This window comes from Schistocerca gregaria, chromosome X (assembly GCF_023897955.1).
Source record: "Schistocerca gregaria isolate iqSchGreg1 chromosome X, iqSchGreg1.2, whole genome shotgun sequence".
NCBI classification, from domain to species: Eukaryota; Metazoa; Arthropoda; class Insecta; order Orthoptera; family Acrididae; genus Schistocerca; species Schistocerca gregaria.
Window position 1 is genome coordinate 665,376,123 of NC_064931.1, and position 15,654 is coordinate 665,391,776.

General features: G+C 43.4%; 1 protein-coding gene across 1 annotated transcript in view; it reads left to right on the forward strand.

Moving 5' to 3' along the window:
- The window catches only part of LOC126298944 (alkaline phosphatase-like), a 1,012,316-nt gene that overhangs the window by 473,802 nt on the left and 522,860 nt on the right, over nt 1–15,654 (forward strand). Inside the window, exon 3 of the mRNA XM_049990545.1 lies at nt 12,304–12,478. Coding sequence (XP_049846502.1) covers nt 12,304–12,478 — 175 coding nt within the window. The remainder of the gene's footprint in view (nt 1–12,303; nt 12,479–15,654) is intronic.

Consider the following 15,654-nt stretch of genomic DNA (forward strand, 5'->3'; position numbering starts at 1 on the left):
TGGTCCCGGCGGAGGTTCGAGTCCTCCCTCGGCCATGGGTGTGTGTGTTTGTCCTTAGGATAATTTAGGTTAAGTAGTATGTAAGCTTAGGGACTGATGGCCTTGGCAGTTAAGTCCCATAAGATTCCACACACATTTCATTTCAGTTCCGCGGAGCGGCCCATTCTGCTCTGTCACGATGTCTAATGAGTACTCAGGTCGCTGATATGGAGTACCTGGCAGTAGGTGGCAGCACATTAACCTAATATGAAAAACGTATGTTTTTGGGATGTCCGGATACTTTTGATCACATAGTGTAATAGAGTTGAATGCCAATTCTTTAAAAAGCTGCTAGCGTGAAGTTTTCCATTAAATTCTAGGAAGTACAAAAAACGGATGAGAAAAAAATAGAGTACCATTGGAGCACTATACTTACAACGCAAATTAATCAAAACATTCTGACAAGGATTCGTAGTCAGGAACAAATACACATGCGTCCACAGAACACCATGCGGGGAAGCCAGATTCTGTTTTACATGAAACAGATACAAATATGGAATGGTTTCCTCCACCCAGTCTAACGACTGCGAGCAAATATCGAGCAGAATACGAGCAAAATGTCTACAGTGCAGTTCAAAAAGTGCGAAATACACAAGAAGTCATTATCAATAAAACAATATGATGAAACCACCTTCTGTTTACTAAGAAACGAAAAGTAATATAGAAGACTTTAAATCATCCGAAGCGGGACAGCCTTGCCACGGTACCCGCTGCTACCCCAGTCAGAGTCCTCCCCCCGACACGGGTATGTGTGTGTTGTCCTTAGGGTAAGTTAGTTTAAGTTAAATTAAGTAGTATGTAAGCATAGGGACCGATGACCTTGCCAGTTTGGTCTCATAGAACTTACCACAAATTTCCAATTTCCAAATCATCCGATAAGAAAACGAGATGACGAAGGATTGATAAACATGCAGCGCTCCAAGAGGCCGGGTAGTGAACCCAGATCGTGTTACCGGAAGTGTCTGTATGAGTTTCGCGCTCCTGCTGCTAAACATCGTACGTCACTGTTTCTCCGGCACACCGCCATGGCCTCTATTGTATAGAGTGGCTGAATACTTGCGCCATCTCTTGGTGCGTCTCGTAATATACTCGTTAGAGTGAGTTCTGGATGTGTGTAAAACACTCACACACAATGCGGAGGAGGAGGGGTGGACAGATAGAAAGAGATAAACAGAGAGAGACAGAGAGAGAGAACAGGAGAAGAATTAACAATTCCCCTCAGTTTCTAAATAATTCCAGTCGCACCTGTTTTGCTAATGAACATGCTGCAGTGAAAAGCACAATGTTTCATTATGCCCTAGAACTACACAGAGAGTAAGAACAAAAAAAATTACAAAGCAAAACGTGGTTCTTTTAATAAAAAAGTGAGAGAGTAAGGCTCCTGTCGATGTAACTTTCATGTTTGAGAGCGAACGAAAACACCTTGGCTGAATGAGCATTAGGGAAAGAGTGGAAGCTCCACACCGCTGCCGTACACAATACACAAGTGCAGATGTTTTGCATTTGTCTTCCTCAACTTCCTAATGATGTCTCAAAAGTACATCTGGGTCGTGCATTAACAGGAATGAGTGTTTGTGTTCTTTGGATTACTGAAGAATGAATGCAAGCGGTGGCTGTCGGCTAATATTTTACTTCTTCTGGAAAGAATGGAAGGGTGCAGCCGAATTTAACGTCTACAGCAGACAGCATCTCTTTCTATTACATCGCTGTATTTGCTTTAATCACGTGCTTCCTAGAACCCATAATAGGACATACTTGTCTAAATTACAGAAAGTTATAATTAACACTAAAAAACTATCAGCTTCTCTTTTCTCATTACTGTTGCTAAAATTAGCTTTCAGATGGTCATAATTGTATTACTTAGCAGCTTATTAAATAATTTAATTATCAAGTTTTCCATCATAACTAATTCTCGACTAAACCTTATACAGAACTTGTACTATACAGGCTTCACTTTACATCTACATCTACATCTACATCTACATCTACATCTACATGACTACTATGCAATTAACATTTAAGTGCTTGGCAGAGGGTTCATCGAACCACACCCATACTATCGCTCTACCATTCAACTCCCGAACAGCGCGCGAGAAAAACGAACAGCTAAACCTTTCTGTTCGAGCTCTGATTTCTCTTATTTTATTTTGATGATCATTCCTACCTATGTAGGTTGGGCTCAACAACATATTTTCGCATTCGGAAGAGAAAGTTGGTGACTGAAATTTCGTAAATAGATCTCGCCGCGACGAAAAACGACTTTGCTTTAATGAATCCCATCCCAACTCGCGTATCATATCTGACACACTTTCTCCCCTGTTACGTGATAATACAAAACGAGCTGCCCTTTTTTGCACCCTTTCGATGTCCTTCGTCAGTCCCACCTGGTAAGGATCCCACACCGCGAAGCAATATTCTAACAGAGGACGAACGAGTGTAGTGTAAGCTGTCTCTTTAGTGGACTTGTTGCATCTTCTAAGTGTCCTGCCAATGAAACGAAACCTTTGGCTCGCCTTCCCCACAATATTATCTATGTGGTCTTTCCAACTGAAGTTGTTCGTAATTTTAACACCCAGGTACTTAGTTGAATTGACAGCCTTGAGAATTGAACTATTTATTGAATAATCGAATTCCAACGGATTTATTTTGGAACTCATGTGGATCACCTCACACTTTTCGTTATTTAGCGTCAATTGCCACCTGCCACACCAAACAGCAATCTTTTCTAAATCGCTTTGCAACTGATACTGGTCTTCGGATGACCTTACTAGACGGTAAACTACATCATCATCTGCGAACAACCTAAGAGAACTGCTCAGATTGTCACCCAGATCATTTATATATATCAGGAACAGCAGAGGTCCCAGGACGGTTCCCTGGGGAACACCTGATATCACTTCAGTTTTACTCGATGACTTGCCGTCTATTACTACGAACTGCGACCTTCCTGACAGGAAGTCACGAATCCAGTCGCACAACTGAGACGATACCCCATAGGCCCGCAGCTTGATTAGAAGTCGCTTGTGAGGAACGGTGTCAAAAGCTTTCCGGAAATGTAGAAATACTGAATCAACTCGAGATCCCCTGTCGATAGCGACCATTACTTCGTGTGAATAAAGAGCTAGGTGCGTTGCACAAGAACGATGTTTTCTGAAACCATGCTGATTACGTATCAATAGATCGTTCCCTTCGAGGTGATTCATAATGTTTAAATACAGTATATGCTACAAAACCCTAGTGCAAACCTACGTCAATGATATGGTCTGTAGTTCGATGGAATACTCCTAATACCCTTCTTAAACAATGGTGCGACCTGCGCAATTTTCCAATCTGTAGGTACAGATCTATCGATGAGCGAGCGGTTGCATATGATTGCTAAGTAGGGAGCTATTGTATCAGCGTAATCTGAAAGGAACCTAATCGGTATACAATCTGGACCTGAAGACTATCCCGTATCAAGCGATTTGAGTTGCTTCGCAACCCCTAAGGTATCTACTTCTAAGAAACTCATGCTAGCAGCTTACTTACTGGCATGGGAGTTCAAATTAAACAGCGTCTTTCGGAGGTACTGACCCCCTCTACTAGACTCACTGCTGTATTTAACATAAACTATACAACTACACCTCATTTTGACTCAATAAAGCTCGTGGTCGTGCGGTAGCTTTCTCGTTTCCCACGCCCGGGTTCCCAGATTCGATTCCCGGCGAGGTCAGGGATTTTCTCTGCCTCGTGATGACTGAGTGTTGAGTGATGTCCTTAGGTTCGTTAGGTTTAAGTAGTTCTAAGTCCTAGGGGACCGATGGCCATAGATGTTAAGTCTCATTGTGCTCAGAGCTTTTTGAACCATTTTTTTGACTCAGGAAATATGTCAGATACTGTCTTCCGACTATTCCGACACGTCATCTGTGTAACATGTTCTCCTTGAGTCACCATCAATGCCTAGTGTTGCGTTCCGGGATGAGATCTGGTTGTAGCTGTCGGTTGTAGGCTGAGATCCGATTCGGGTAGCTGGGACGTCCTATCATCACCACATCTACAGGAATTTCGTACATGATTTTATCTGTACTACCGTTCTTTGCCATCTCAGCACTTATAAAATAATTGTAGATCCGTTGATCAGTTCTATTTCTGTGATATCACAAAAACTGTACCTATGAGAAGATCTACTTCAATACAATCGCTTAGTCTGATTGCCTCCTTCCTCTCCCACCGCCCCTCGTACGCCACTGCCCACAACACCGATTTCGGCACTTTCTACCCCTTCACGGGTGTGCCCCAGGGTTCTGTCCTCTCCCCTCTTCTCTACCTCTTGTACACAGCAGATATGCCCCAATATCCCCTTCCAATCCACCTCCTGCAGTATGCCTATGAGATCGCCTTCCTTTGCCCTCTCTTCTACCCTTTAACGATCCCAACGCCTTCTTCAGAGTTACCTTGACCTTTCGGCCACATGGTGCAACCGATGGCTCCTAAAAATCAATCCTTCCTAGACCCAGGCAATCATCGTAGGTCATACCACTCCCTCCTTCTGGCTCCTTGATTTTTCCCTTACCATCTGTGCCCTTCCTGTCCACCTCTCCCCCCTCCTAACTGTAGCCTTACCTGGACCCCTCATCTCCACTTTATCCCATACAAAGCCCACAACCGCCTCCCTCTCTTTAAACTCCTCTCTGGCCAGACAAGGGGGTTGAACCCCTCTACCATTCTCCACACCTACAAATCCTTGATCCGTCCCATCCTCTGCTATGCCAGTCCTGCCTGGACCTCTGCCCCTCGAAATTCTATACATTCCTCCAGATCCTTGTGCACCATGCACTCCGCCTTGCCTTCAGTATACACCTCCCATCCCCCACGCAGATCCTCTATGACCTGATTCCTTTCCCCATCTGCTCCTTTTCCTTGAACAAATCCACATCCTCTACACCTCCAGCAAATTTGATCCCCCCCCCCCCCAATCCCCTGGTTGCTCCTCTCCTCTCCAGCCCCCACCCACTGCTGTGTCTTCACCATTGTGTTGCACCTACCCTCCACCTGTATACACTTCATCTCCTTTCTCGAGGTTGCTTCTGTCAGCTCCCCCCCCCCCCCCCCCCCGGATGATGTCCTCTCTCCCTCCGTTTGTCTCTCCTATCGACTCTGAGCCTCACTTCCCCATCCCTACCTGTGTCCTTTTCCCAGGCTCCCTCTTCCCCTTCCCAACTTGTTTTTCCCTCTTCCCTGTCTACCCTCTCTTTGACTCCCTTCTCTCCCCCAAGTACTTTTGCATTCCCCTCCTCTGCCTTTCCCCACTCCCTCTCGCATCAATCCTGCCCCGTTCCCCATTATGAGTCTTCTCCCTCCATCGGCTCCTCACCCACTTTGCTTTTTCTTATCCTCCCCCCCTTTCTTCCCCTCATCAGTCCGGGTCCTCTTCCCCGCCCCCTCCCCCCATTCTGTTCTAGGCTGTGGTGTCTCATCTCTGTGCCAACGTTTTAGTGTCTTATTTTAAGTGAGTGATAAGTGTTGTGCGTCTTTTCTGAAGTGTTGCGAACAGAAGCCATACTGTCGATAGGTGTGATTTCTTGTCTCTTGCAGACAGAAACCAGACGTTATCGTGTTTTTTTTAATTGTCTGTCTACTGTTGTACCTGTCTGCTTCTTGTGAGTCTTAATTACCATCGCCAGCTCTTTGTTTTATATTTTAACTTCCACAAATTTCCGCCTATTTACAATTTAAAAAGTCACTTTTTTAGCGGTTGCTTTTATTATTTATTATTTTCTCATAATATTTTTAAATATTCTGTAGGCAGAAGAACGGCGGCCGGCCGCTGTGGCAGAGCGGCTCTAGGCGCTTCAGTCCGCAACCACGCTGGTGCTACGGTCGCAGGTTCGAATCCTGCTTCGGGCATGGATGTGTGGATGTCCTTAGTTAGTTAGGTTTTAGTACTTTTAAGTTCTAGGGGACTGATGACCTGAGATTTTAACCTTCCCTGTCATACCCCTCGACTCTTATAACTACCTTTTTGTTTCTGTATGAGTTGTAAATAGCCTTTCGCGCCCTGTATTTTACCTTGGCTACCATCAGAATTTCAAAGAGAGTATTCCAGTCACCATTGTCAAAAGCTTTCTCTAAGTCCACAAATGCTATAAACTTAGGTTCGCCTTTCCATAACCTATCCTCTAAGATAATTAGTAGGGTCAATACTGCCTCACGTGTTCCTACATTTCTCTCGAATCCAAACTGATCTTCCAAGAGGTCTGGTTCTAGCAGTTTTTCCATTGTTCTGCAAAGAACTCGTTTTATTATTTTGCAACCATGACTTCTTAAACTGATTCTTCGGTAATTTTCACTCCTGTCACAAACTGGTTTCTTTGGAATCATAGTTATTAATTCTTCTTGAAATCTGAGGGTATTTCGCCTGTCGCATACATCCCGCACACCAGATGGAAGAGGTTTGTTATGGCTGGCTCCCCCAAGGCTATTAGTAGTTCTGACGGAGTATCATCGACTCCCGGGGCCTTGTTTCGACTTATATCTCAGAGAGGTTTGTGAAATTCTTCTCACAGTATCATATCTCCCATATCATCTTCAATCTACGTCCACTTTCCTTTCTATAATATTGGTGTCAAGTTCCTCTCCCTTGTATATACCTCTATATACTCATTCTACATTTCAGCTTTCCCTCCTTTGCTTAGAACTGGTTTACCATCTGAACACATGACATTCATATAGTTGCTTCTCCTTTCTCCGAAGGCCTCTTTAATTTCGCTGTAGACTGTATCTATCTTTCCGCTTGTGAAAATCCTTACATTGGTCCTCATTCCATTCCTGATTAGCAGTTTTGCAGTTCCTATCGATCTTATTTTTTAAACGTTTGTATTCCCTTTCGCCTGCTTCATCAGCTGCATTTATAATTCTCCTTTTATCAATTAAACGTTACCAAAGTTAACTACAATAGATGGAAGGTATGAATGTCTTACTGGCGGCTCCCAAGAAAGATTTAAGGATTGTAGTTTACTGTTTCCACCCGTCTGCAATAAGACCATTGAGACAGTTCATTCAAGACTACTTGAATGAAATGTGACAGGAGCCCGACTGAAGACTGGCGTACTAGGACGTGTATTAGAACTCTGAAATACTGCATCGATAACGGCTAATTACTAGTCAAAATCTAGATTTGCTTTAATAAAGCTTGAAAGTACGACAGATTGCTGTGTTACATCCTTTTGAAAGTCATATCACAGTCGTTGAGTGCATTCCACGTTACCAGAGGAAGGTATCTTGATGTAACTATTTAGTTAGACAGGTAGGTTTCAGAAACATTGAGTCCATTTTTGTGTTTGATTGTATCATAATTTACCTTTCTTTATCGGTATTTGTAATTATTCAATGCTCAGCATGCCTGTCTTACATTATAAGTCAGTTTGAATATATCCACATATTTTTGAGGTATAATCATCGTCAAAGTTCCGTCGGCTTATTCTGCTACCACTTGATAATCCACTACATTATTCATGGCCGAAGGGATTTGGCCTTAGCCCGCCTGGAGGATATACGTTGCTTTTACTATGGAACCAGCCAGTCAACTCCTAGATGTAACTGATTAAAGTTATGCGGAACCTGAAAGAGGTGCCTGTAGGTTTTTCAGCAAGTCAGAGTAGAACTTCTTTTGGTATGAAAAACATTTGTCTACTAGGCGACGCAATAATAACAAATGTGTCTACCAACTGTATGCAGAAGTTTATTGCTTGAAATTCTGTGCCGCTTTACGCTGTTGCTGCGAAAAAACCAGATCACATAGTTTACGTAATGTAAAGTCTGATTGCGTTCAGATTTGTGTCAATATTGTCACGCCGTAACAGCAATAGAGTCAAAATCCGAAAGAAGGGTAGTCAATGAAATACAACACGTAGCAATAAAAGGATGTTTATAACGGACACCAACGCGCAGACATAACTGAACTGCGTCCTGAACGGCGACTGCTGCTATTTAGACAAACATCAAATATTCCGGAATATATAAACATTACAGTCGTATGAAATTTCGAGAACCTTTTATAAATATAAATACTAAATAACAAATAATTGCTTGTGACCGGGTTTGAAGAGACGCCTGCAGCGCGCCAGGCAGCGGCATTAACGGCTGCTCCGCATTGCTTGCACCACAGGACGCGGAAATAATAATCGGATTGCTTTTCAATTACATATGGAATTCCCTGAAAGCGTCTTCTCGAGTTTGAAGCCTACCCGTGGAATATTTCCGTGCCGAGGGCTGTGATTTTTACGAACAACCCACGTGCAATATTGCATTATCTTACGTTAATCCGCCGAAATGGCTTGTAAAGCACATATAATTCAATAATTCACTCTAGCATGGGACACCAGACCAGAAGTTTTATAAATAAAATGAAATAATGTACTCTCGACATTTCTGTGTACTCTATAGATTACTTTCTTAATGGATTTATCCGTATATGGTTAGGTTGTACGTATTAAATTTTATTGTAAATTGAAATTAAAATCCCGTTACGTTAATGGACAGCATGTAAAGATTTTTTCGCGAAGTTAAAGTACCTGGAACGAATATTTCACTCTACAGCGGAATTTGCGCTACTTATAACTGTTTTCTAGACCGCGCGTTAAACACAGAACTTCGTCTTTCGCTGACATTTCTTTAACCGACTGATCTATCAAGATACGACTGACTGGCATCTCTCACAGATTTAAGTATTTAAAGTATCTTCTCTGTAAACCCACTGATACATTCCACATCATAGGGAACTGCCGCAAATATTATCCTCGGGATATTCCAATAACCATCCTACTAAGTAATTAACTAGCGGAACGCTTCCATCTCTAGCCTACGCTGTAAGATTATATTGTAACAAATAAGCCCTCGGTCACAAATGTTAAATCAAAAATTGACCTGGTTTCGACGCTACTATGAGCGTCGTCTTCAGAATTAGACTAACTGTACTAAACCATTAGGTATATAGTACATTAATAGAATTAAAGTTAGTACTGACTCTAAAAGATGCAGTACTTACAAGTCACATATTAAAAAAGATCTCAGCCAGAAAGCCGACGTCATGAACACTTTTCAGATGGTGAGCCGCTAAGGGCTGCTCGTACTGTGGACAAGGGTTGCAACAAGACTGCAGCTGTAAGAATTAGTGAGTTAAGATAAGTAAATGAAAGACAAAGGCTACCCACACAATCTAACAGAACACATCATATGTGTTGACGACGAGGGGAGAGGATCCTCGGATGATATTGTAAACAGAGTATTGAAACAACAATGCCCATTATCACCGAACTGTTTGAATATCTATGTAGACTCAGCTATAAACGACTGGCAAAACAATGACAACAAACATTAAAAACAATAAACATTTTAGAACTGTCATGACATTTGTAACACTATGTTACGTTCTGACGGTTAAATCCTAGATGCAGGCAACGAGACTGATGTACAGCTGCCCACTCATCAACTTTTCAGCTTAAGCTACTTTTCAATAATTCAAAGCTAATGATATTCAATGGGAAGCAACCAGTCTGTAATAAGATTGTAACTAATAATGACATAATCCAACAGGCCAGAAATTTATCTGTTTCTAATGTTTGATTGCTTATGATTAAGATGAGAATGTGAGGAATATATTAGATAATTCCCAGTTGATATGTGACACTTTGAACACAATGATTACCTACAAAACAAGAAAAGACACACAAATGAAATTATATACAGTGATGAAAGTGCCTTTCATGTATGGTGGTGAGAATTAAGCTCTAAAGAAGAAGAAGAAGAAGAAGAAGAGAGCTATTGCAACAGCAAAAATGAAGTTCCTCAGTCGAGCGGCTGGATATAGCGTTAGAGACGAAATAAGAAATGAAAACATCAGACACTACGGTCGCAGGTTCGAATCCTGCATTCTTGAGCATGCCATTCGGAGGGAACGAATCCGTCGTCTTCCAGGGAAACAGCTGGCTGCAGCTGCATTCTGCCCCAGGGAACGTACACGTGGGCATCCATGGGTTCAGTAGAGCTCGTGCAAGTCACCATGACAGCCAAGGAGTATAATACACTGGTTGCAGACAACATACACCCCTTACTGACGGCCGGCAGATGTGGCCGAGCGGTTCTAGGCACTACAGTCTGGAACCGCGCGACCGCTGCGGTCGCAGGTTCTAATCCTGCCTCGGGCATGGATGTGTGTGATGTCATTAGGTTAGTTACGTTTAAGTAGTTCTAAGTTCTGGGGGACTGATGACCTCAGAAGTTAGGTTTCATAGTACTCCCAGTCATTTGAACCATTTTTTGACAACATCAGGCAAGGGTTAAAGATACTTAACGTACTTTAAAAGACACTTTCCAAGAACTGAAGCGCGCTATCAAGTAGAAACGCCCTGGAATATTGACTGACACCATCACTCTGTTGCAGGATAATGACGTCTTTATTAGGTTGTTTCGACTAGGCTATAGAAGTTTCACTTTAGACATCCTCCATACAGTCCTGATCTCTCCTCATGCGGTTTTGATATTTTTGGAGCTCTGAAAACGTCTTTCGTGTCCGATGATTTGCTTCGGAAGAAGAGGCGCGCGCCTGCTGCAATCGCGATTCCGTAGGCAACCACAGACATTTTTCCAGGAAGGCATTAACCATCTTGTCTCAAAGTGGGATAAATGTATTAACAGTTATGGCGATTACTTTTGTGATGCCCCCTTACATTACATGTCGTCCTAACACTTCATAAGAATTTAAGGTGTAACAGCAAGATGAGACTGCATCGTAAGAGGATTTTTATTGATTATGCAAGCGTAGAATAAGTTCTCTCAGTTAGGACCGTCTCACTAACAGTACGACCGTTGTTACAAACTGCACTGGCCCGACTCCTCTCAAAACAACAACAGGTGGCAGACCGTTGTTGCAGACGGTTGACGCTAGAGTATGCTGTGAGTGAGCACTGAAGTTTCACCCCTAGGCGCGAATTTTAGGCATATTCAGATGGTGGACAAATACTTTATAAAGTAACATTTTTAAGGTGCTTTCTGCTTTTTTAACCTTATTATCGCTATGAATGTATGTTTTCCCTGTTTCACAATAAAAGTGATTTACTGTGCTACTTTTTATAGGACTGGGTCTTCATGTTTTATATTTCCTTCTTTTCGGATGCCACAGATCTAATTTTTGAAAAACAAATTATACCGCTAGCCGAATACTTTTTGGACATACTTTATGGCCGCTTTTCCCTCTGTCAGATAGTAAAGAAAATGCCCCCATCTTCTCTCACTTACCGTTTTTTCTCTTTTCATTCACGTTAACTTTCTTTTTCCCTATCTTCATTAATTGTGTTTCAGCACGTTCCTTTTTTTCTCCCCACTTCCCCCCCCCCCCCCCCTCCCACCCCTCGCTTCTTTCCTCTGTCATGTCCGTTGTTCAAATGGTTCAAATGGCTCTGAGCACTATGGGACTCAACTGCTGTGTTCATCAGTCCCCTAGAACTTAGAACTCCTTAAACCTACCTAACCTAAGGACATCACACACATCCATGCCCGAGGCAGGATTCGAACCTGCGACCGTAGCAGTCGCACGGTTCCGGACTGCGCGCCTAGAACCGCGAGACCACCGCGGCCGGCGTCTGAGGTCCTCAGTCGCCTAGAACTTAGAACTAATTAAACCTAACTAACCTAGTTTCGATGTTGTTACAACATTATCTTCAGGCCCATAGATGTTGACAGTAACCATATGTGTTAGACACAACTAGTTTTGATGTTGTTACAACATCATCTTCAGGTCCATAATTGTTGACAGTAACTGTACGTGTTAGACATATACCGTTACTGTCAACAAGTATGGGCCGGAGGATGATGTTGTAACAGCATCGAAACTAGTTGCCAATAAAACCAACACCTTAATACAACTGGAGGAATTACGTCATTTTTTAACATATATTATACCAGCTGACGCCCAAAGTCGTCCCTTTTAATTATGGATATACGAAGGTTTTTTTATTTCTTTACTCTAGCAATTACTGCACATTTTATGATAATGTATATTAGTTGTGATTTGTAATATGCTTATTGTACTGAAAGTAATAAAATATGCAGGATAATTTGGTTAGATGTAAGAAATTGCTCGATAGCCGTAAAGTTGCTAGGATAAATAAAACAATGAATGTAGCGTTACATATAGTCACTTCGAACTAGGAATGTTAATGTGGAGATAGTAACAGGAGTGCTGTTTTCGTGGCATGGAGAGTACTAGCGACAGTGTTGTCGTTGCAGACGTACAACGCTGATGCGCAGACGGGCGAGTCTTCGGCGTGTGCGACGGCGCTGCTGTGCGGAGTGAAGGCGAACCGAGAGACGGTGGGGCTGGACGCGCGCGCGCGCTTCGAGGACTGCCCGTCCAGCCACACGTCGCGCGTGCCGTCGCTGCTCTACTGGGCCCAACACAAAGGTCAGGCTAATATCATGCATTCAGCTGGCCAATTCCAATAATATAATATGTTAACGTCGTTCATGACTAGCTCATTACGCTCTATTTACCACTTCAGTCGCCTTCAGTCAGCGACCATGAAACTTGTGGTGTCAGTCCTTCTCTGCATATTTATCCTTGAATGTGACCTATTTTTCTGAACGATGAATGACTTTGGCAGAGAACTTGGATGTACACTGATCAGCGTGTCTTGATTACAACCTATCTAATACCCGGTATATCCAAAAATGGTTCAAATGGCTCTGAGCACTATGGGACTTAACATCTGTGGTCATCAGTCCCCTAGAACTTAGAACTACTCAAACCTAAGTAACCTAAGGACATCACACACATGCATGCCCGAGGCAGGATTCGAACCTGCGACCGTAGCAGTCCCGCGGTTCCGGACTGAGCGCCTAGAACCGGTATATCCACCTTTGGCACGGATAGCAGCGATGACGCGTCGCGGCATGGAAGCAATGAGGCCTTGGTAGGTCGCTGGAGGGAACTGGCACCACATATGCACACACAAATCACCTACATCCGATAAATTCCGGGGAGGGGGGCGATGCGTTCCGACGTCACGTTCAGTCACACCACAGATGTGTTCGATTGGGTTCAGATCTGGCGAGTTGGAGCCGGCAGGAGTGGCCGTGCGGGTGTAGGCGCTACAGTCTGGAGCCGAGCGACCGCTACGGTGGCAGGTTCGAATCTTCGAATCCTGCCTTGGGCATAGATGTGTGTGATGTCCTTAGGTTAGTTAGGTTTAATTAGTTCTAAGTTCTAGGCGACTGATGACCTCAGAAGTTAAGTCGCATAGTGCTCAGAGCCATTTGAACCATTTTTTTTTGTCGAGTTGGGAGAACAGCATACCAATCAGAACTCACCACTGTGTTCCTTGAACCACTTCAGTCAAATGCCGAGATGGTTCTTGTGAAAGGGCACAGCCGATTTCCTTCCCCAGCCTTCTCTAATCCGAACTTATGTTCCATCTCTAATGACCTCGTTGTTGACGTTAAACTCTAATCTCCTCCACCTCCTTTTGCTGAAAAATGCCATTGCCATCGGGGAACATGATCGTCAGTAAGGGGTATACGTGGTCTGCAACCAGTGTATTATATTCCTTGGCTGTCATGGTGACTTGCACGAACTCTACTGGACCCATGGATGCCCACGTGTACGTTCCCTGGGGCAGAATGCAGCTGCAGCCAGCTGTTCCCCTGGAAGACGACGGATTCGTTCCCTCCGAATTCCATGCTCAAGAATGTATCGAAATTCATCAGACCATGCAATGCTCTGACACTGTGCCAACGTCCGGTGCCGGTTGTCACATGCCAATGTCATGGCGTTAACACTGACACATGAGTGGGTGGACGGCTGCAGAGCTCCATCGTTGGTAGTGTTTGGTGCACTGGATGTACAGACACAGACACAGCATTACAGTCTGATGTTAGTTCCACCACATTTCACCGTCTGTCCTGTTTTACCAGTCTGGCCAGCCTACGACGTCCGACATCTGTAATGAAGGGTGGCCGTCCAACTCCACGGCGTCTGGACCTCGTTTCACTTTGGTTTTGCCACGTGTAGAAAACACTCATAACAGCACTCCTCGAACACCAACCTCTGGATCACGGGATCCCAGGTTCGATTCCCGACCGGGTCGGGGATTTTCTCCGCCCACGGACTGGGTGTTTATATTGTCCTCATCACCTCGTCATCATTCGTGAAGTGACGAGATTGGATCTGGAAAGATTGGGGACTTGTACGGGCTTTGATGACCACTGTGTTGAGCGCCCCACAAACCAACATAATCATCATCCTTGAACACGCGACAACTCGCCCAGTTTCTCAAATGCTCGTGTCGAACCTCTGGGACATCACAATCTGCCCTCGGTCAGACTCAGATAGATTGTAATCTTGCGACATTCTGTTCACGGACAGCTAGCTCACTGATATCACATGCATCGTGTGTGTGTCTGACTAGCAGTCATTCCTCGCCAGGTGACGATGCTATAGCGTGGCCGGGTTATATCGATAGTAGGTCAGTGGTCATAATGTTCTGACTGATCAGTGTACGTGTCTGCATTTAGGCTGTCCAGCAAACGATCCAACTAGTAAATCAGCTCTTCCTCGTTCTGGAAATGCCTGCTATGCAATGGTTTTTTTCATTTGAGGAAATATTGAGAAAACACTAGGTGTCATATCATCAGAATACCTAGGAAAAATTTTATAGCCGAAAGAAGCGTTCTGTGCGGAATGAGTTGGAGCGTTGTCGTGGAGCAAAACTACCCTTTTGAGGGAAGGGACAAAAAGCCAAACGTAGCGCACTTGCCTGTGAAAGACAATGGTCCCTAATTCAAGTCTTAGTTGGGCATATAGTTTTAATATGCTATGAAGTTTCGGTCCTTTGAGAGCTTCCCATGGTACTTCCTCATGACAGTAGGCTAGTTAATGGAGTGTGCCATAGACCATTTGAAAGATATTTTTATACAAAACATGTGGGGCGAGTCATTTTACAGGATATGTATACATGAATAGTTTCAGTGGATGGATACATGCTGGCCATTTATAAGTTTTTAAATTTAATATTAATGATCGAAACAGTTTTCCGTCCTTCTCATACACCTGCACTTAAAACTCTTTTTGTGCGTAACCAGTTTTTAAATAAAATTTCGTATATCGAATACAAGGGGTTGGTTGCTCAGAGGAAATGATTTTCCGTTATATATTTTATGTTATTGGGCAAAAGTTTCTTATTCAACTCCTTTCTGAGTCACTGGTAGCATTAACAATGAGTAATGTAGGACATTTGTTGATCTAGCGTTGTATGTACAGACATCAGTATTCTCCTCAAACTGAGGTTCATATGTATAGGGTGTAACTACTGTAAGTGCAGGTACTTCTACTGGTGACTGAGGACGGTGTACTGATCAACATTACATCAGTATTTACATCATTTGCGGAATACTAATTATAGATATTACAAGTCGTATATTTTTCGGATGGATAGTGCTTCCAAGTATATGCTGTGCTAGGAAACTGTTCAGTTTACATCCTAGGTACGGCCGTGGAGAAAACATCAGATCGTAAAATTTGCGACGTGTTTATGGGATGACTGCTCGACGCACAGAAAAAGCAACCAACTCACTGATGTGTGT